Raw genomic sequence first — 23,763 nt, forward strand, 5'->3', positions numbered from 1 at the left:
AGTTACTTTGTAAATACATAACTTGTAATATTATTCCTAAACATTGTTATTTTCTTTACACACCTTGCTATTTCTAAACAAAAAGTGCTTAGTTTCTATGTTAAGTACTTTGAGAATCACTGACCACAAATTAAAATTATTATTATTATCATTATTATGTCATTTTTCTTTCCCTAATGTGTATCAGATCAGTTGCAAAGAAGTGGGACATTCCTCTCTATGAAAAAGAAGAAAAAAAGTAGATATCTTAATAGATATTTAGCTCTTACCAGTTAGACTTCAGGATTCTTTAATTTGACTCTTAATCCTTCATATTCCTTTGACATTTTAACAGGATTTCTCATATGCTTACAGTGTTTCCTAAAGAGTTAATCACAAAAGAGCTGGAAAGTCACCTTCCCTCCATTTACTTTCTTTGACCAAGATGTCTCTCCTCCTAACCAAAGAAAGGAGCACACAGTTGTATGCTCAAACCTTAAGAGCAGAGTTTATTCATAGCATTCTGTCTAGGGTTCTTTTTTTTTAATAAAAAAACCTAATTCTTAAAGTAGAATTAAAATAATGTGAAGAATATATTCACATCAACTCAAGCCTCACCTCTGAAAATGAAAAAGATAGATCTGTACATAATAGATTTCCTGCTATTTCAAGCCACCAACTGCTTGAAATAATAAGAGAATAAGTGGAGTTATTTTTGAAGGTGAGGGTGTTATTGGCTACAGACTGCACTCAGATACCCTTTTGACAGCATATATATCATTTGGTACTTGAATAAAGAAGCTGCAATTTTCAAGATGATGCACTTGCTGTAAAGAAATGAATATGTATCAGTTTCTGGTGATGTTCAGATTGCAAACTGCCTAATCAAGATACACAGGTATAAAATAATAAGATTTTAAATTGATATTAGTTTACTTTCCTCTTCTCTGGAAAACAAAGTAAAACATTCTCTGCATTATCATTTTTGCATCTTTATGTTATACTTCTCTTGTCACGTGAAGAAATTATGCCTACAGTACTTAAAGGAGAGTCTATCACAAAGAGAACCTTGCAAAAAGGGCAATTCAATTTCAAAACTGAAGCATATATTCTTGTAGCCTGAGTAAATATTCAGGCACATGATTTAAAGGAAAGTAAATTTAAGAAAGCTAGATTTTTGGTTTTTGCCTGCAGCCCCAGAAGACTCTGAATTCACTAAATTTTTCAATTTCACAGGATCATATCAATATAATGTCCCAGAGTCTTTGCCAGTGGCTTCCGTGGTGGCCAGAATAAAAGCTGCAGATGCAGATGTGGGATCTAACGCTGAAATGGAGTATAAGATTGTGGATGGTGATGGTTTGGGAGTATTCAAAATTTCTGTCGACAAAGACACTCAAGAGGGAATCATAACAATTCAGAAGGTGAGTCTGATTTTATCCAACAATTCTATTTGGATCTCTGCAAGATGAGGGCAGGTAATGAGAACATGGGGGTTTTTTTAAGAGTCTTGTCTGCTGTAAAGTTTTTTTCCATTGGTATATTTTATCTTGGCTTCACTGTATGATTTTGAGGGTTTTAATGAATTACGTTGAAAAATATTGTGCTTTTTATTTTTTGTGAGAGCTGTATTGTTTTGATGAGGATTTTTTTAAAGTGCCTAAATTTTGATGGGAATATAAGCTTTAGTCTTATTTGTCTTTGTATTAAAGAGAACATACAAAAATATATTTCACAGTGAAAATGCAAGTTCCAAATAAGAAATGGATCCCAAAATTAATTTTAAAAATAATTATCTAATTGTCTTTGGTTGATGTGGTTCTATCCAGAACTAACTTTTAAATTATGTAACAGTGAAAATAGTTGTTTTACAGGTTCATATATTATTAAAAATATTATTTTTAAAAAACTGAAAAATTGAAATAAATATTTTTTCTTCATAGCTCTCTGTAGGCACAGTTAGAAAAGTAACCTTTTAAAATTGAAAAATCATGTTTATATAAAAATATTAAACCACCTTTCTTACCTTCCTGCAACACGTTTTAGACTACCCTTTAAAAAAATAAAAACGTGTTGGAATATTTTTCAAGAAAATTTAATTTTTGCAAACAGGAAAAAAATGCAACATCGTAGAAGAATTTCTTAAATAATTTCCTACTCTGAATGTGTGAGTGCTTGGCAATGACAATACCAAGTCTGTGGGCAAACTCTAGTAGAGCAATTTTGTTAAGAAAACTTCCCTATCTCACCATCCAGGAGCCACTCAGGCCATCACTCTGTCACCACCTGAGCTGGGACCGAAGCCCATTCACAGCTACACACCCCATGCTCACACAGTCACACAGGGTTTCCCTACTAGCTCGACCCCAGGTTTCCTATAGCAGCGTGTCAGACATCCAGATCCTTAAAATAATTTCATTTTGGTGCAATAACAGTAACAAAATAGCAGCTCAAGCTGGTGCCTCTGAGGAGGGACTGGGAACAAAAGCACCCCAGTGCTTTTATCCCCTCACAGTCTAAGCCCAGTAAGGTCTGGGGTTCTCAGCTCCGGCCATGTCTCCGAGTGTGAGGTCCCCTGCTGGGCCACAGGCCCCTGTGACCTTTGTTCTGCAAAGGGTCTGCATTTCATGGCCTCTTGCCTGGGGCTCCAGCCACCTAGAGCTAAATCTGCAGCTCCCACTGCAACCCAGCTACCTGTACTGAATATATTCCTCAGCGATTTAATACCCCTAAAATGTGGGAATCACTTGGCATTTTAGAATATATGTAACTATGTTCCTAAACAAGGACTTATGTTTGTACTTGATATCATTCTATAATGGATTTTTCTTCCCTATATGCTCTTTAATTTTTTTAAACTTTACCTATCAGTTGTGGGGTTTTTTGTCTTGTTTTATTGGGTTTTTTTTCCCTTCTCTGGTGCATCAATTCCTTTCTAAAACAAATAAGACTTCAGTTACATATCTCCTTTGAAAGAAGCTAAAACTGCACGATGTTACAAAGCAATGGGCTAATTCTCTGATGGCTTTAATAGCTGTTGAGAACTAGTAAGAATCCACACATGTCACAACAAATGGAGTATGTTCAGCACCCTTGAAAGATCAGGCTTTAATATGTGTAATGTGAATCATCTTTTTTCAAGGCAAAACCACCCATCTTAGGCTTCTTGCAAACTGTACTAACTTTTGTATTTCAAACTTGTATGTTTGAAATACAAGTGATGAAAAGTTAGTAGTCTCTTTGTTCAACACTCAAATTCAATGTGGCATCTTCAGTTTGCTCATTTAAGATTTTTGACCAAAGATTTGAGAGAAATTTGCCTATCCTAGAGGGAGAACATTTAACAGTTCCGCAGTGACCAACACTGAATCAGTCAGGGTCATCAGTGAGAGGTCAATTTGAGAACTGGTGAGTTCACTTTAATTTTTAGTATACTTTTGTAGTCATGGTGTTTGTTCCTGGCATATCCTGATGGCAGTGCTGTACAGTGGACCAAATAATTGCCATTTATTAATGTGATTTAAGTGATTTCTGTAATCACTTTAGCTGGGGAGCTGAACTGGACTTTTCAGTACTGAACATTTCTCCTAAGAAATGCTCTGTGAAATAGCTATTGAACTACATTAAAAAGGTTAAAAATTGTTGACCTGATGAAATGGTCCAATTTTTTAATGATCTTTAAACCTAGATGCTGCTATATTTTGACATAAGAATTGAGATTTTTTTCTCTCTGTCATTAGAACTTTTCTCCAATTTTCCTGCTATTATTAATTCACTTTACTCTGTGCAGTGGACTGACCTTGGCTGGGTGCTAGGTGCCCAGCCAGTCACTCTATCACGCCCCACTTTGGGATGGGGGATAGAAAATAAGGTGGAAAAAACATTGTGGGTAGAGATAAGGACAGTTTACAAAAGCAAAAGTGAAGGTCACATGCACACCAGACAAGAGAAAAAATACAGAACATCTTATTCCTTATGGTGATGTCCAGCCATTTACTGGGAAGTAGGGCTTCAGTTTGTGTATCACTTGCTTCCGAAGGCAAATGCTATAAATAATGAATGCCCCTTCCCTCCCCCCTCTCCTCCTTTCCCTTAGCTTTTATATCTGAGCAGATAGCCTATGGCATGGAATATCGCTTTGGTCAGTTTGGATCAGCTGTCCTGACTGTTTCTTCTCCCATGATCTTGCCCACGCCCAGCCTACTGGTGCGTGGGGGGAATGTTGGAGAAACAGTGCTGATGCTGTGCCAGTGCTGCTTGGCAGTGGCCAAAAAACTGGTGTGTTGTCAACACCTTCCCAGCTACCAATACAAAGTACAGCACTGTGGGGGATTGCTGTGTGGAAAATTAACTGCACTGCATCCAGACTCGGTACACTCTGCCATACCCAAAAGCAAGTCCCCATGCTGAGGGCACCTCCTAAACCTTTGGATGTCCTTAGCTCTTCATTTTGACTCCAGAGAACTTAGTGTCTTGCCCAGGGCTGAAGGACCCTCCCTGCCAACCCTACAGAAAATATTGTCTAGGAGACAAGTAAGTGAAGACCTCAAGTACAGTGTCTGCAGGCAACTTGTTCTTCTCTGAAGAACAAATACATAGAAGACCATTAATAACAGTGTCTGCAGGTTAAATGGGCTTCAACTACCGAGTCTTACCTGCCAGATCACTATGGAGTCAGGCAAGGGTTATCCCTGCATGATAATGTGTGCTTGTTGGTGGGAAATCAGGAAAGAAATTAAGTCTGTAGCCTGAAATCTGCCTAAACATTTTACTGTCCAGCACATGATGTTCTGTACTCCTCTGAGTGCAATTACCTCTCTCCTTTTCATGCCCTGAAATTAGCTGAGATATTGAGAAACAGCTCAGCCTCAAAATGCATGCCCATCCTTTTCAACTTGTATTTATATGCTCAGATGACATGTCTGTGTACACATCAAGCAGTAAAATGCCAAGGCAAAGACTTCTGAAAAGGCACGCTTTGGTTCTAAATGCAAATGGATGCGCTAGCTTTGCATACTTTTGCTGCAATTGTACATAAAGCTCAGCAGGCTGGGCATGAAAATCACCAGCAGCTGAAAGCACTGCTCCATTCATTTTTGTGCTGGGTGTTGTGGATAAAGTTTGGCACCTGGTTATCCGAGTTCCACACAAACTGAGGATTTTTCATTCTGCTTTTACAAGGATAACCACTTTTGAAAAGTTGACTTCCTCACTAAAAACTAACACTTCTTTTAACACATAAGTAGCATTAAATAAAAAGAAAAGAGTTTTTGTAAGAAAGAAAAAAAATTGTGAGAAGTGATATTTAAGAATTCACTGAGCAAAGCAGGATTTTTATGCTCCAAGTGGATGGAATATGAAAGAAAATGCCCAAGGATGAGCAAAAATTGTAGGAAAATTATCTGTTTTTAAACAGAGAGATACCAGGTTTCATGACATTAGAAAGATAAAAATGTTACATGATTAAGTATATCTCAAGATTACTTGTGTATAATGGACTTACACATGTATTGGTTTGAAAGGTAACAAAATTGGTAAATAAGATTTGGGTGTGTTTAATTTTTGGGTTGGTTTGGGTTGTTTTCTATGCACGTATAAACACATTTCTTCTCTGCACCTTATGACACAGAGACTTCAAAACATCAAAAGTCAGCAGAAAAAAAAAATAAATGTGATTTTACTCTAACAGTGATATTCATAGAAATATATGGAGAGTATTCTTCCCTTATTTATATCTCTTCTGCATTGCTAAATCCAGATATCTCTTTGGCTTGCACAGTCTATTGAGAATGAGTTTTTCTCAACACTTTGAGAACAGTGTTGTTTTCTACAGTGTTGTTTTCTGAATAATACTGGTAGTTCTGCTCATAGTTTTTATAGCCATGGAAGGACTAGGGATTCCAGGTTCCTCAACATGCTAGTACTGTTGTTGTTACCTAGTGTCAGTATATATTAGCTACTGATCTAAACCTTAGTTCAAAATAACTTTTTGACTGTAGTCTGGTACTCCTGCAATAACTCCCTTGACCACATGGAATCAGACAAGGGAGGAATGCTTTCTCTGTGTGTTTTTCCCCTTGATCTTTATCCTTCCAAGGAGTAAAGAGTAGGATTGTACTATTTTATGCAGCACAACTAAGAAGCATGCATGCTGTATCACTGTACAGTGTTTGCTGCTATATTGTTTTTCTCATACTCATCACACCTTACTTCCTTTTGTCCTGGTTAGGATTTTTGAATCAGGATAAAATGAATGAGATATGAAATTCACATATTCCAGGAAGCTGCTTAAGTTCACTCTAAACTAAACAAAACAACAATAAAACTCCCAAAGAAACAAACCCATACAAGCTTTTCAAAATATTTGGGACAAGGGCTAATTTTTTTGTGAATTTATGACTTATATAATAACAGCAGGTTATGTCTGGGTAGAATTTTTATTTTGTGCGATCAGCGAAGCTAGAAGTGCATCTAATGACAGAAACACTACTGAACCATTTACTTGGTTATTTGCACTAAAAAACAAAGCCTACCCTCTTCTGCAATACATGAACTGAATTCATGTGCAAAAATATGTATCCAGCATGTATCTAGGACAATATATAAAAGGGTTTAAGTTGTTTTTAGGATGCTATACTCTATTTCCAAGGTGCAGTAGGATATCAAAAATGCTAGAAGATAAACTTTGTGTTTCTTCTTCCTTGTCTTTCTTCTTCTTTCTTCAGAATTTGGTATAAACAAGTGAATGGGACCCATAAGAGATATTTTCAGCTTAAAGGAAGAGTGGGAAAGTGGTGGGAAAGCTAATGGGTTTTTTTCCTGTGACCTACTATATTCAAACAATTTGTTGCCCAGTAGTTTCAAGTTCCTGTGGAAGTCTTCCCATTTTTTTATTTACCCACTTTCTCTTTTGTTAAAAATACTAATAAATAAATGAAAAGTTTTCACTTGTCAAATGAAACAGAAGAAAACTCTATTTTTATCCTTTACAGAGCAGTCTAAAGATGCCATCTACTCAAACTTTGTGCTACAATTCTGATGTTGCAAATAATGTGAGAGTTTGGCTATTCTCCAAACTGTAGGCGGCCTTTGTAATGAATCATAGAATAGAACAGAACAGAACAGAATAGAATAGAATAGAATATAGATCATACATTAGAATAATTAAGGTTGGAAAAGACCTCCAAGATCATCAAGTCCAACCTTTGACCAAACACAACCACGTCAACTAGTGCCACATCCAGTTGTTTCTTGAACATCTCCAGGGATCGTGACTCTACAACCTCCCTGGGCAGCCTGTTTCAATGCTTAACCACCCTTTCAGTGATGATGATGTCCAACCTCAGCCTTTTCATGATGTCCAACCTGAATCTCTCTTGGCACAAGCTTGTGGTAGTTGTAGAGAATGATAAGTTCTCCTCTGAGCCTCCTTTTCTCCAGGCTGAACAACCCCAGCCACTCCTTTAGCCAGTACTCATATGACTTACTCTCTAGACCCTTCACCAGCTCCACTGCCATTCTCTGGACATGCTCCAGAGAACACCTCAGTGTTTTTCTTGTAGTGAGAGGCCCAAAATTGAACACAGTACTTGAGGTGCAGACCTCTGTGGTGAGTACCGGGGAGCAATCACTGGTCCTGCTGGCCACACAGTTTTTCATACAAGCCAGGATGCCACTCCAGGTGGCCTTCTAGGTCACCTGGACACACTGCTGGATCATGTTCAGCTGGCTGTCAACCAGCACCCCAGGTCATTTTTGGGAAAGCCAGACCGCTTTCCAGCCATTCTTTCCCAAGCTGGTAGTGCTGCATGGGATTGTTGTGACCCAAGTGCAGGACTCAGCTTTGTTGAACCTCATACAATTGACCTCAGTCCACTGATCCACCCTGTCCAGGTCCCTCTGCAGAGTTGTCCTACCCTCCAGTAGATCAACTCTGCCACCCGACTTAGTGTCATCCATGAACTTACTGTAGGTGTATTCGATCTCCTCATCCAAATTATTTATAAAGATATTAAACAGGATTGGCCACAACACTGAGCCCTGGGGAACCCCACTGGAGACCAAGCGGATGTAGCACTATTCACTGCCACTGTCTGGGCCTGGCGAGGCAGCCAGTTTTGAACCCAGCAAACAGTGCACCTGTCAAAGCCATGGGCTGCCGATTCGGAAGTTAAACTAAACTAGATGTGTAAGTAACCTTCAGGCTTGATTAAGAAAAATATCCATCTTAGGTGACCTTTGCAGAAAAAGATCAAGAAACAAAATGTCCCAAAAGTAGTATTGTAGAGGTTTTGAAAAGGAATCGGGCATTTGTATTTCTTAGAAGTGTTTGAAAATTTTTTCTCGGTTCACACTGTGACTCAGTTCTCCATCTGTAGAGTAGGATCAATTCCTTCCTGTGGTTTCATTTGTAATTTACACTCTGCTATCAGTGCTCTGCTAGTAGAGGGCTCATATAATTTGCATAGCTCGATTTCACAGTGGTGAGGCTGTTTGGAGAAAATGTGTAATTTTTCGGCATATATTGGAGTTTTAAAAAATGTGTCAGATTTGTCTCTGCAGTAGCAATCTTAGAATTGAAGAAACATTTATGGAAGTGAATGATGATTCAGTCATTTAATTTAACAAATTCTGAAGTATCCATGCAAACCTACATGTGTACAATTTTGAAGTGAATTTGACTGTTCACAGAATCCTGATCGTAATAGGCATGAATGGAGTCTTGGTCTCACTTTCTAAGCAAGTTGCGTACACAAAACCTTATTTTTTGTGGTTTCCAAAGCACTGTTCCTAAAAATAGTATACTAAAAAGGGCGTCATATAAGTACAGATTTCCCTTTATTCACAAAGTTGCAGGCTATGGTTAGACTTCAGTAACAGTAATAGCTTAGTAGCAAAGCATCTTAAGATAAAAAACCTGATGCTCTTTATCCACCTACAACTTTATCAAATATTTGGTGCTTAAAGTAGCAATGGTAATTTAATAATAAAATAGGCTGTAAGATATATTTTTATTTTATGTATCATACGTGACTTTTTGAAATGTTTTGAAACCTGATTCAAGTCATTTGGAAGTCTATGAAAAGATTTTAGTGGACTTAAGAGGAAAAAAAAGACCAAAAAAGCCTGAAGACTCTGTAGAGAGAGGAATGTAATGTCTTGCTGCAGCCAGTGACAAGCATTAAGATTTCCCATGGTACAGTTCTTGCTCACTTTGCCTTCATTTCTCCCCCCAGTGCACAGCCCAACCACCAATATTACCAACCAATTTGAATGTTAAAGGAAAAGATGTGAAAATAGTGTTGCGAAGTACTTTCTCATAGACAGTGACTGCTAAGAGATTATTTTAAAATCTGAGTTCATTCTAAAAGCAATACTGGCAATTATAAAATGCGAGGGGAGAGGGTTTGTGCATAAGCTTTTGAGTGAAAAGCTATCTTTCCATTACTGTTAACATTTTTTTCTGCTAGAAATTTTTCTTTCAATTCTGTGTCAGAGTTTACAATGTAAGAACATGAGGCTTCCATGGTTCCTTTGAGAGATGGTGTGCATTTGTTTGATGTACTGCAGTTTTCAATATAAAACCTCAACTGAGCTTAAAAATGGGATTTTCACCCCTAAAAAATACCTTTTTACAAAGTTACCATTGAATAAAAATGAACTTTACAAAAATGAGCTTTCCACAAGTTATAACTTCATATTCAGCCCCTGTAATATAGAAGACTTGTTTTGTAATTTTCTATAGAGAGTATAAAATTCTTACCCCTTAAAAGGAAAAAACTAAAAAAAACAACAGAGTTCACAAAAGGAAAGATTAATGGATCCTGCACAAGATCTAATCAGATAATATTAATGCACAGATATTAATGAAGCTGTCAAGCTCTATTCACTGTACTGAAGGACTGAAGTATACATCGTCCATTTAACCTTCAGCACTGATGTAGTGATTTGTAGTCAGTTAAGTTGGTGTTCCATTATTGGAATCCTGTGCCTTTTTTTATAGCAGGAAATAATAAAGGCATGATCCGAAGGCCAGTTAAATAATGCTGTCTGTTAGCAGATGTCAGTGATAATTAGATAAGAAGAATTAAAAAAAAAATCTTTTCAGTTCACTTTCTCAGTCTTTCATTAGTGTTTGTAGCATGTAATGTCTTAATTATATTATGTAAGAAATGTTGAAACATTTCTGCCAGGTCAAGAACTCTTCCATATTAATCATACCTTAGGGGTTCTGTTTGTTTTCCAGAATATATTCTGCCTTAAAACCTGATACCTCTGTATTCACCACAGGATCTGAGGTTGTGTATCTTGTAGAAACAGATTGAGGATGATGACTGTAGCTTTTGTAAACATTGCCACACCTCACAAGAGACAGGTTTTGCTACAAAGAACTGAAATAAAACAACATTACTGCCACTGCATAACACAATAACACTAGATATTGTAAAATCCCTTTGCCTATCCATACTTACCTTTTTCTAAACACCAGCTGTTCTCCACTGTGAATGTACATAAGTTAGATTTTTTAATTTCTTTATTCATGTTTCATTAACAAGGATCATTATAGCTTTTGGATATTGTCAGCAGCATTGGGTATCAGAAGATATCTGAGTAAATCCTAGGGCAGGATAACTGTTGCTGAGAGCAGATGTTTACTTCTTCCAATTATTGATACTCCATTACTAATGACTGGTGAAAACCAGGCATTCATAACTAGACCAGTTGATTTTTTTCCTGGAATAATTTTGGTACAATCGCACTAGGGACGTCGTGGTGTATTTCTTAGATGTACATGGCTAAGTTAAAGAAGGTTAAACCTGCTTTTATTAAGGAAGGCTGTTTAGAATATGCATCTACACCATTGATAGTTTTGCATCCTTCTCTGTGAGGAAATACTTTTCTAATCAAATTGTATTTTTCATGTGTTCTCTACTAGTCTAAAACTCCTGTAATGCAGTCAAATGAAGAGTGTTCTCTTTTTGTATTACAAGAATGAAATATGATGATTTAAAAGTGCATGTCAGCCTTCATGATAAACATTCACATAAAACACACATTTTTATTATTTCAGTTAATAAAGTTCTAATTTAGTCTTCTTTAATCATTATAGAAACATAGAAGTATCTTAAAATTAAGTTAAATAATATTTCTTCATTATTTTGCTAGTCTATGAAAATTAGAAGTTATATAATTTGTCCAGCTACCTATATCATGCTGTATGACTTTGTCTATTTAAACAGAATTTTCTCATTCTTTTTTACTTAGAATGACTGTGCTGTTGACATTAGTATATCAGAAGGAGATATCTTGTATGCAGTCTCAGGATGTATTTCCATGTGTTTAATTACGTATCACTGTAATCTCAATCACTCAGTTTCAACAGATATCACTGATTAATGAGGATAAATTAGCTTTCCCTTCTCCACTACATACTTTTGTACATTCTGACTGAAAAGGCTTGGTGGTTTGGGGTTTTTTTGAGGGATGAGTGGTTTCTTTTTTAATTCAACAAATGTCCTTTTGTCTTTAATATTTTTCATTTCTTTAGATAATAGGTTATCATTTCTTTAGTTAATTGTTTGGTTTTATGGCAAAACATGGAGTCTTAAGATATTTGTGGGCTTGGTTGTCTTCTCTTTAACCTTGCTGCTCGTCTGGTCATATCAGTTATCAATTGTTATCACTATAGAATATAGTTTCTGAGACATTTTTCGTCATCCTAACATCACATTACATTTGCATTATGGCTATGAGGTTTGTTTCATAACATATATATTATACTTTAAATACAAAACCAGAGTGAAAATAAAAAAAATATTAAACACACTTTAGTAATAAATACTAATTGTATCCAGTATAGCGACCAGTATCCAGACAAGCTTTCTTTTATGGCATATCTGTTTTCAGAGAGCTATGGATACTACAGATGTGATTCAATGCAAGAAGTAAGCACTTGCATAATGTGAGGATCACATGTATTCCCATTCAGAGAAGCCTTTTGCTGCCACACAGAGTTTGTAAAAGTTCAGTGCCTTTCTGAGTGTGATGTGCTGCAGTTCATTTTTCATATTTAAATCTAGACTGTTTACAGCTGGTTTATAGCATCAGCATAATCTCTGACTTTAGGATGCTCATTTGGGATTTATCCTACTGTAACTTGATGGAGAATGTAGGTCCTTGTAGGTCAACAGATGTGTGTTTCACCTCTGCTGCTCCTTTGAGTGAATACTGGAATGTTTTGCAGATGCCGGCAGATTAATTTGCAAGCACATCTCAGATCCCTCTGATGTATTCAGTAGCAGAACTGCAGAAAACCATTTTTAATCTGTTTTGTAGACTTGGAATTATAGTTGAGTAACCAGACTGCAGCTTTAGAAGTGTTTAGGTCTTTTGCTGCTGTTCTTAATGATTAAACTTGGAATTGCAAAGGAATAGTTAGCTGAATATTGGTGCAAGCTGACAAACTAAGACTATAGATATGGGGTAAATGGTTCTAATATTAACTTGTTGCTTTCTTTCAGTAATTGCTTGTGAGCTAAGATGTTTTTTGCCTCTAAAATAATTTTCTTTATGGGACTGTCCTCCAGATTGCAGATATCTCACTAGTTTTAGGGTCATTTTTGATTCTAATGCAGTATTTATTTGAAAAGAAACTGTAATTTCATTAAAGAAAATTACAGCAGAAGGAAGGTGTAAAAAAATAATGTACATTTTGCTTAAGAAGCAAAACAAAATAGAACAATCTTCAGGGTGCATCTCAATACAAAGTATTATCATATAAGCAATGTCATTTAAGCAATTGCCACATTTTCTACACAAAATTATACAGAACTTGGAGTAACAATTATTTAGTTAATCCCAGTGCTATGCAAAAAAACCCCCAAAACACCAAAACCAAAAAAATCCTACCTACAATTTTCTGAACAAGATGCTTTCACCTGTAAAATACCGTGTGAATATTATATTGAGTTCTTATGTCTGGGTACTGTAGCACATAGTATTTGCCATGATCTTAGATAAAATATTAAAAAGACAGAGCTAAGTATTCATTCACACTGGTGAAATAAAGGTGAGAATTTGGTCCCCACAGAAGTCATAGAAAATTTTGCCATTATCTCAGAGAATTGTTTCATTCACAAGGTAAACTATCTTTACTGTTAAAGTCATTGGGGAATATTCATTAGTGAGACACTGCAAATACTGTTTTGAGAAAACTAAAAAATGAGCCATCAGCTGTGCTCTGTCAGTTGAAACTGCTGATTGTATGCAAATGACAAAGTTCATTTTGTACTTACTGAAAGTTGTAAGTACCAACTTCACCAGATAATAAAATTTCCAAACAACTTTGCCTGTATAGGAGCTGGATTTTGAAGCTAAGACAAGCTATACCCTGAGGATAGAAGCAGCCAATATGCATATTGATCCTCGTTTCCTGAGTCTGGGACCCTTCAGTGACATGACAACAGTGAAGATAATTGTAGAAGATGTTGATGAGCCACCTGTGTTTACTTCACGTTTGTACTCCATGGTGGTGTCTGAAGCAGCAAAGGTTGGCACTATCATTGGAACTGTAGCAGCCCATGATCCAGATGCCTCAAATAGTCCTGTCAGGTAATTGTAAGATCTCTTATTTATTTAGCCTTTGTATTGAAGTTGTTCATTTTGTGGTGGGAGGGTCTTTGGTTACACTGAATCAATTTGTGAGCTTTGTTCCCTTGGAGAGGGAGATTGAGATTTTCTATGAGTTTGCATGGTTTAGACTTTTATATCCTGAACTACAGAACCTTTGAAAAAAATACGTATTTAAATCTCTGTGAAACAAAGAAGAGAAGATATAGTTTCAGGATTCCAAGGGAAAAACCCCTCAAAATACTGCTCATATTTATTTTTCCCTAAGGTTAGGAAGAACCTATTATTATCTTTAAGAAGTTATGTTCTCTTAAATCCACCAAGATCAAAAATTATGATACACATGTGTGTGTGTGTGTATCTGTGTGTGAATAATGATTGTGTGTGCACTAGAAATAAGAACGTTATAGGACATAGACTCTCACATGGTAAACTGGAGCTGAGGTCCCACAGAAGGAAACATTAGTAAAAACTCTTTACATTAGAGAAGTGGATAGGACAAGATGCATGTTGTGCTAGTCACGATGGCTAAAGAAAATAATATTTTGGGTTTGTTAATTTTGCTGGAGCCAAATACCTTCCTTTCGAATGGGAAGAGATACAATCATTAGAGATGCATGAACTGTCAAGGCCCTCTTTCTTTGTCTTCAGTGTGTCAAGAACCTGCAAGTTTTCTACAATATAATGTCCAGGATCATGTTTTCTTGTGTCTAAGGTCAAAACTCAAGGATAAAGACTCACTACCTAAGTTAAACCACTAATGAGCTACTTGTTATTTTTCTTATGCAGAGTAATAATATTAATTCTCAAAGGAACATGCAAAGGGTCTCGAGAGTAGTGGTTATGACTCAGGAATTTTGTTAATTTAAACATCTGCTGGAGGAGGAGAAACGCATACACAATTAGAAGTTAGTACTTAGTTTCATTTGTTATTGTTGTTCGCTTAGGGCATACATAGAAGGTACAGTACTTGTTTGGGTGTCACCTATTTTGGTTATGTTAAGTTTTTACTTTCATGCATTGAAAATGAACTTGGGACTCTAGAGTAGCTCTCTAATTTCTACAGCAGCAATTTTAAGTTGCAAAAATAAAGCATATGTTTCATTCCTAGAGATGATGCAAATGTTCTCTCTATTTCATTATACACTTGCAACATATTGAAAATAGCTGATTCCTATAATGTATAAACAAGTCCTAGATGGATGCTTGGCATGTATTTACTTGTGAAATTTATCTTTGCTGAGCTCTTCCTTTGCTGTGGCACTGTTTTCCAGCACTGATGTTATCATCTGGTGTATAATATGATTTAGCAGAGTCATTTAGAATAGGATTAAACATAGTTCCATTAATGCAGGCCGTGCTCAGAATACTTTTGACTCTTGTGTAAACATAAAAATGAGTTTATTTGCCTTGATCTGGTTAATTTTTACAATTCCAGCATAAAAAATTGTTACATCATCAGTGTAATTAACATCCTGAAGATTTCTTCTACTTCAAAGTTGTTTGGAATTTGAAGGGGAGGGAAAAGTAGTGAGGATTTATCTATATGCTTGTGAACCTGCTACATACATTGTTGAAGGTTTTGAAAGACCACATAATTTAAAGCTGTTCTGCATCTGCTATGATACATCAGAGCCAGATTCACCTAAAATTGGAATGTGTTAAGGAGGATTAATGCATAAAACTTTTCAGGATCTGTTTAAGAAGTTTAAATTATTAATCTATAAATAACTATTCCAACTTCCAAATGTTTGATTATATTCATACTGATTAAAAATTAGATTTGTTATAATTCAGAAAATGTTGAAATTACAAAATCAGATACAAAACCTTGACAGTACTGGGGGTTGGGAAAAATAATAAATGTTTTGAAAATAAGAGGTTATCTCATATGGACCAGAGAACTACTGATGTTTGAACTAGCTTAAATAAAGGATTTAAAACTCCTGAAGCTCAAAGATTTTCAAGTATTAATGGCTGCAAGGAATTAAAGGATTAAAAGTATTTAAAATATTTTTTTTTAGAATTTGAGTATGGATACAATGCTTGTAAATAAGGAAAACCACTTGCTTCTGATGCATAAAAATTATTTTTCTTCTTGTTTCATAAGAATCTGTCATCCAATTTATGTAACTTGTTTGCTTTTCCTCTCCCTTCTTCCTTTTCTCCCTCCCTCCTTTTTATTGTTTTCTTCCTTTATTTTCTGTTTTTGTCTTTCTCACCTCTCCATCTCCTTATTCTCCTCCTTCTCCTTCCCTTTCTTTACTATTTTTTAAAGAAAGGTCTTTGACTCTTCAAGCTGCATGGTGATAGTATCAATAATTGTAAAATCTAAGGGCTGGCAGGAGACTGAGTCCCAGCTATGGGGCTGCCAAGAGTGACTACATAGCAGAGATGGCAGGCACAGTCTCATGGGGAAACTTGCCAGCCACAAAACAGCTGTAGAGCACTGCTGACCAAATAAACAACAGTGCTGGCACGAAATTAAGTGAAAACGACCTGCAGTTAATGTAAAATGAAAGAAGAAAAAAAAAGTGAAAGAGGGAAAGCCAACCTGCTGTTATGGTTTCTCTCTTTATTCTCTCTTTTACTGAGACATAATACAGTAAAACAATTCTAATTGTGTAACAAGTCTCTGTTCTTAGATTATGCAGCCAAGAGGGATAGATTAAAAAGACAGCACAACAGAGAAAAAGCTGGTATATTACAACACAGAACAAAACAAATAGTTTCATGAGATCATTATATCTAGGAAGTCCCGTTTTTTATCTGTTGTCCATAATTCTTCCTTGCGACGTTGTTCAAATGATTTGGCTACTGTTATATCAATAATTTAATATATCATCAGTGTGACAGTAATTGTAATGATCACACTTGATCTGATTCAGACATTTTAATTCATCTCGAGTGTAGGGAAGTGCTCTGGAGTACATACTTAACCTAAATGAGAGTGCAAGAATCTGACCAAATACTAAATCGAATGTTGAGAGTATTCCAGTTGTAAATCTAAATCTGCCTAATAACTGTCCCTTTCTCTCAAAAAGTCTGTAAGCAAATCACCCACAAGCATTTTTTGACCTTTTCTCTTATGCTATCTTCGGTTTGCTAAGGATCTTGTTTCCCCTTCCTAAAACAAATTGGGAAGTAAAGATATGTTGAACCAGAGAGTTAAGGGCATGAGCCTGTGTTTGTCTAATGACAGTAAAGCATCGGGAGCTGACAGTGATGACATGTAATCCCTTTACCCTGTTCTGCATCATCTTTCTTTTTTCCCCCTGCCCGTTCAGCTCTGGGTGACTCAGGGGCTCTTCTGCTGGTGACATAAAGCTCTGTGCTCAGTCTACCAGTTCCCATGGGATCAGTGTTCAGCTGGTACAACCTTGTAGCAAACTTCCAACTCACTTTCTCCTTATCTGGCTTTCAGGAGGATGCTATTTCATTAATTCCTGAGTTTGCCTTACAGTAGAGAAAGAAAGAAAAGACAGGGGAATACGTCTCACCTCACTTAATAGGACACTGTGGGAGTGGAGCCTGCCACTGTCAGCACAGGTCACTGTGCATATGGTTTTGCTTCCCTCAATGCCCCAGGAAAACTGGAGTGAACAATGTCAAACTAGGGAAACAGGAGAAACACTTTCCCTCAAATAAAAAATCAGTGAAATATTTTTACAAGCTCTAATTGAACATAAATAAAAGATTTTCTTTCATCCGTTACCTAGGTATTCGATAGATCGAAATACAGACCTGGAGAGGTATTTCAATATTGATGCCAACAGTGGAGTCATTACGACTGCTAAATCTTTGGACAGGGAAACTAATGCTATTCATAACATCACAGTTTTGGCCATGGAAAGTCGTAAGTATCAATTGAAAGATTTTATTGACCGTTTATATGTAAAACTTTAGGCTTGGTTGTGATGAGCTGCATTGAGAGAAATTCTGACAGTTTCAAACCATGGCAGATAAAAATAGCTAATTACTCAATGCAAAAGAAACCTATATGGTGAAAATTGAAAAATACAACACTTTAGGTGTGAAGGAGCAAGATTCAGGATGGGAACAGTTCCAGGCATGGAGAAAAGCATACAGCAATTGGCAGGACTTTATTATATGGACCTTACAGTTATCATATGGACTTTACTGTTATTATGTGGTTTCATTGTATTCACACTACACAGTGGTCGTGCCCAGGCTTGCCATGAGTTTGCCTGGTGCCTGCTCCCTGCTTCCTCCACTCCTCCCCCTTTTGTCCATGTCCCTCTCTTGGTTTGTTCCCCTGCTTGTCTGCCTCATGCTCCGCCCTATGTTCTGGCCCTTTCCCCGCCCGAGCTGACAAAAGACAGTGTACACACGTGAATAGGGCATTCTACTTGCACCCTTCCTCGTGTCCCAACCCCTCTTCGGACCGTGGCATTTAGGTATTTGCTCTTCCTTTTGCTTCACACCTTGTGTATTCTTTTGACTTCTGAAAAACAAGTACAAAGGAAGATGAAATATGTTAAGTCAGCAGTCTCAGACCAAGTGTCATTACAGGAAAGCTGATACGGAATATAGAGGAGAGCAGTTACCCATCTTAGTGAGGGCACTCAGAGCTGATTGCTGTTGGTCAACCACACCATTCTTAGAAGGTATGAAGGAAAGGGGATGTGAATGCTTATGTGGTTTAATTTTCCTGACTCCAAAGTACCACTGCAGAGCTTATTTTGGACTTGGTATTTTTTCTGGTGTAAGATGAAGAATACAACCCTTCAAATGCGTACAAGAATTCTGCTAATGCAAGTTTAAATCTAAACTTGTTCAGCTTTGAATACATTCAGTGGAGAACGATATATTTTTCCCTTTATATTTGAAGAATTTATTTCTTCAAATTTCATCCTTATTAGTACTCTGTTGGGCTGTGATAATAAGTTCTTTGGCCTGCTATTTTAAAAATCTTCTCTTCTTGCTTTCAGTGAGCTTAATTTAAGCTTAATCTGAAAGCTTACATTTATCATTTAGTGTCTGTATGAATTTCTCTTGTACTATCAGTAGAATTTGGGTCGAGGAGCCCAAAATGAAAAACAAAAATATTTCTGAGTAGTAACAAAACTGATGAGTTAGACAAGGGACATACCTGACACAAGCAAGAGTCTAGGAGCAAAAGCAAAACCTTACACTACTTTAATTTATGTTCGTGTCCTTCTTGGTTTTCAATAAGCTTAGATCAGCAGAGGAAGAAGTTGATATCAAAATTGCTTACTCTATTGTATTTCACATGTGAAATAAAAAAGAAAAACAAATGACAAAAACACTTTGTGATTTACACTTGGATGCATTGCTTTAAATACTTAAAATATTTACTAAAATGTGGTTGCAATACCCTATAAAAAGATAGATACATAGTAGAAGTTTTGTACAGTTTTTAATTTGCCCTGCTCTAACACTGTAATCACCACTTCTGGTACAAGAGAAGCAAAATAAGTATTGCACTCCCTGATGTCCTTTATGCTTAGCTCAAAGCACATGTACTGTTTAAATTTTGACATTAGACCCGGAATGTATTCATATATTAGCTAGAGATGTGCATCAGTTTATGAATAATTCATATTTAAGGTGTTGAACTTGTTAATGACAGTAGTGAAATACTTTACTGTTTGTGCACTTTAAATATTTTGGGATTTGCTTGGCAATGAAGCCTTCTCTTTTTTTCTGTTACACATAGCTGATAAAATTCTTGTTTAAACTTCATAATAGCCTGATCCATCTGAATTGCAGCAAAATAAAAATATTTAACCCATAATAATCATGCTATTCCCAGTATAAATAGTGATGTTCTGGCTGGCTGTATGTCTTGGCAATGGTTTTACATAATTTTGCTGTTATCCATCCGTATGATGTGATTCAATGCTGTGATTAGTGAGTTAGATTTTCAGTTTATCCCTGAGAGTAAAACCTTAGTTTAATTGAAGTTATAGGAACACATAAACATTGTTTCCACTAGGTCCAGAAGACCAAGCCAAGAGCTTCCTTTGTCCTTGATGGAGGGATTATAATTGATTTGACACGAAGAATGCAAATGCAAATGCAAATGAAAAGGATACTTACCCAAAGAATAACTTGCAAGGAGCTCTTCTTGATTGTTTTGTTGGATGTTTTTCCTATAGAGAATCCAGCACAGATTGGGAGAGGTTATGTAGCCATTACTATCCTTGACATCAATGACAATGCCCCCGAATTTGCCATGGACTATGAGACAACTGTCTGTGAAAATGCTCAACCTGGTCAGGTATGGCTTAATAGGTTTAATGTTTATTTTTACAGATAAAGTAAAGTCTGCCAGCTTTAAGATAAAGAAAAATCAGCTAATGACAGTAAAAAATGAGACTGATGTACACAGTACAAGCAAATAGCAAGAAAGGTGCAGGTGTAAAATTTACTACTTGAAGGCACTTTTAAAATCTCTGGTGTTTTACAGGTACAGCTGACAGATTTTGCTAAGGTCACCTAATTTTGTATAACATTAAGAACACATACTTCCTCTTAATTTTGCTGTGAAGAGCAGAGAGAATAACAGAGGTTATTTTGAGACTAAAGGCCTACCCTCAAAAATGAGTATACACTTTTATTCCCCTTAGGAAGCAGGGACCTTAAGGATGCAGTTTTGCAAGGAGGATGTATTCCTAGTTTTTTTAATTACCCAAATATATTCCAAATAGTCTTAAAACTCAACTAAAGCTATATGTTGTTGTTTATCCTTGGTGTCTCTCATATTTGACCTTTCCTCTCTACTTTGTAAGACCTCACAAAATATATATATTTTCTTATTCTCTCGCTCCCAGAAAACTAGTAGATGTTGCGCCTGCACAGATCCCACATATTCCCTGGAAGACTTTGCACTTTCGTGCCTTCTTCCAATGTATTTGCCTTCCTGTGTCAGGTGTTGTTTATTGTACATTTCAAAATCACATTATAATTTAAATTCTTAATGGAAAACACTACAATTACTGGATTGTGTTCATGAGAAACATAGAGTATATGTGCTCTTATACCTGTTTGTTTTCCTTGTGCTCTGGTCAGAACTGTTAGATTGGAGTATTAATTTTTTATGGATTTTAAGCAATGGTGAAACTTGTTTTAGAAATTTTGTAAGAATTTTAAAAAATGAAATTGAAAAAAAAATAATGATAATAAAAATGAAATTCCAGAAAATACGGATATACTTATTATGTCCCTTTTTGGTTTTCATTATATTAAAAAGTATGTATATTAATTTAAATGCTCAAAAGCATAATGGTTTCCTTGCAAAAGTTTACAACATTGATTGCAACCACAGATAACTACATTAAGAACCGTCCAGAAGATACACTTGTTTCACTTCTATGTAGCTCTGGTGAATGACAGGACCTAACTTTCCCCCAGGCCCTGTGGATGATTACTTTGGCCAATAAATTTGGTACAGATAAAGTAAAGAGTCGGGTCACACTTTAATTTTAGTAGTGTTTATACATGCTTAGGAGATTAGAAAACCAAAATGGAAGATGATCAGGACTCGGGGGAGTATTGATACTTTGATTCAATGTATATGTACAGTGAAACCCTGATGTATTTCAAAACAGGTGATCCAGAAAATTAGTGCAATCGATAAAGATGACCCACCAAATGGCCATCAGTTCTACTTCAGTTTAACGGCAGAGGCAGCAAATAACCACAATTTTACACTGCAGGACAACAAAGGTAAAAAAATTTCATTTTGGTAAATATTCAACAGTAACACCTTTCATTTTCAATGCAGCATGCTCATTATGACCTACATAAACTTCTGTTCTGGTAAGGACATAAATTAAACTACAGTCAGCCTGGAAAATAATTTTATCTGTAGACTATTTGTCAAGGGAATTAAGCTGTTTTTTGAATCATTTAAAGCCTTGAGCCAAACAGAGTGGCTTCAAATCTTTAAATCTTTCTTCCTTTTTTTTTTTCATCAGTCACTCTTCACATTTTTTTCCCTGTATTTATAGGTCTTTATCTAAATTAGATTTTACCTTGGGGCAGTGACTGAAAAATGTCCAGGAATTCATGTTTTATTAATATAACTCAGGGCATAAAACAGGAGTGCACAGTCAATGGAGAAGTTTTGTGGTTTGGTTTAGTTTGTTTTTTTTTTCAGAAAAACACATCTTTTCAGTAAGTATACCCCCTTTCGAAGAATGCTTTTGGTAATGAATGCTGCCTGCAATATTTACACAGACTTCTTATGACTGTTTCCTCAAAGACTCCCATTGATATCACATTTCGGTTAGTTAAAATATCTGAGAACGCATTTCTAATTAGTGCCCTCATTAGTTGCACTGCATAGTACAGCAGCTGGGCATGTGTCAGTCAGTTTAGCTATCAGCTGAAGCAAATAGAACTAAATAGACACGATATTGCTCTTGCAGTGCTCTTTTATGGATCATTACTAAACCAGAGCTACAAAGTCATCCTTTTAGTAAAACAAGAAAAACAGACGTGGTAGAGTAAAGGACACTGTTTGTAGGGTCAGACTGAATAACATTCACAAAGTATAACATGTGAACTGATAAAGTTCTCTCATGCAGGTCTTCATTGCCTTACCTTACATGTAGTTACTGAGATGCTTAATTTTCTTCATATAAGCTGCTTGCAGTTAGAAACTGAAGACTCTAACAGTAATAATGATCCCAATAATAAAATTGCATTAGAATAAGACTATTCAGAAATCTGACATTACGAGTACTTAATGAAAGTTCTCTTACAGAGAATTTATAATTCGAAAAAGTAATAACAGATTTGGGCAATGCCAGTAAAATCAGTGGAGTTGCAAGACAGAGCAGCAGTTGCCTCTTTTGATGTTAGATACAGTTAATATAGTTAGATATAATTAAATGATGGTACTTAATTCTATGCATATCTCATATGATGCTATAGGAAGAGGTGATTGCGTATTTTGCCATGAATAGGTAGGTGAGCAGATAGATAGACTGAACAAACAAACTTTTTGGTACATCCTAGGAGATGTAAGTCCGTACCTTGCAGGAGCTGTCAATACGTATTGAACACTGAGCTTTGCACATATCTTCTAAATATATGGACTTTTTAGTCACATAGCTCAGAGCAGCATCAAACTGTACATTTTAGGCTGATTGTGTTAGTCATCTTGATTCTTAGAAGAGACTGAAAACAACTGCATATCTTTGCTACATGCACTATTACCTCTATTTGCACTCATACTGGATTTTTTTTTGCATTCAAAAAATATTTCACTGATCTTCATAACCTGTTCTATTAGTATTTTCATCACTTTCATTAACATGATATCTATATCTTTAAATAATTAATATAGATGCTTGTAAATTAACCTGAAATATGTATGTAGATATTTAATCTGATCACTGAAAGATAATTTTTTTTTTTTTTGTGATGATTTCATCTTCAGCTGTCTATCAAGAGTGGGAAACTGTGAGCTTAACTAAAACCAAATTGACCTCTGTTATTTTGAAACGGTCTTTCATGGAAAATAGAAATCTTTCTGGTTAGTCGAGTATCATTTCTCAGCTGATCCTACCTCTACACCTTCAAAAAATATATGACCATGAAAGACAAACTTGCTGAAATAATATAAATATGTTGATAAAGTTTTTAAGTGAAAGACTATAGTATTTATAGGCTTGTGTTTTAGAAAAGTCACATATTTTATAATTTGTCTTTTTATTCCTTTATCTAGATAACACTGCAACAGTATTAACCAAAAGAAATGGGTTTCGAAGACAGGAACAGTCTGTTTTCTACTTGCCAATATTCATAGTGGACAGTGGATCACCTTCACTTAGTAGCACTAATACCCTCACCATCAGGGTCTGTGATTGTGATGCAGATGGTATTGCTCAGACATGCAACGCAGAAGCATATATCTTGCCTGCAGGACTGAGCACTGGAGCCCTGATAGCAATATTGGCTTGTGTGTTGACACTGCTAGGTACGTCTTCTTTCTGTTACTCTTATTTTCTATTCAATCCATAGTAGCAAAATATATGTGCATATAAGCTTCAACATGTCTCTTCACCTTGGTTTCTGTAAACAAGCACAGATAACATTCTAGGAAGAACAGCATTTTGTACCATGACCCACAAAAAACCCTTTATATTGGGACTTTTGAGT

The 23,763-nt window shown here is 36.0% G+C and overlaps 1 protein-coding gene across 1 annotated transcript in view; it reads left to right on the forward strand.

Moving 5' to 3' along the window:
- Positions 1-23,763, forward strand: part of CDH7 (cadherin 7) — an 85,572-nt gene that overhangs the window by 50,812 nt on the left and 10,997 nt on the right. Inside the window, exons 6-11 of the mRNA XM_027677890.1 lie at positions 1,216-1,403; positions 13,337-13,590; positions 17,328-17,464; positions 19,752-19,873; positions 21,204-21,321; positions 23,330-23,581. Of these exons, the coding sequence (XP_027533691.1) occupies positions 1,216-1,403; positions 13,337-13,590; positions 17,328-17,464; positions 19,752-19,873; positions 21,204-21,321; positions 23,330-23,581 (1,071 nt within the window). The remainder of the gene's footprint in view (positions 1-1,215; positions 1,404-13,336; positions 13,591-17,327; positions 17,465-19,751; positions 19,874-21,203; positions 21,322-23,329; positions 23,582-23,763) is intronic.

Source organism: Neopelma chrysocephalum, unplaced genomic scaffold (assembly GCF_003984885.1).
Source record: "Neopelma chrysocephalum unplaced genomic scaffold, ASM398488v2 Primary Assembly neopelma1_22b, whole genome shotgun sequence".
NCBI lineage: Eukaryota > Metazoa > Chordata > Aves > Passeriformes > Pipridae > Neopelma > Neopelma chrysocephalum.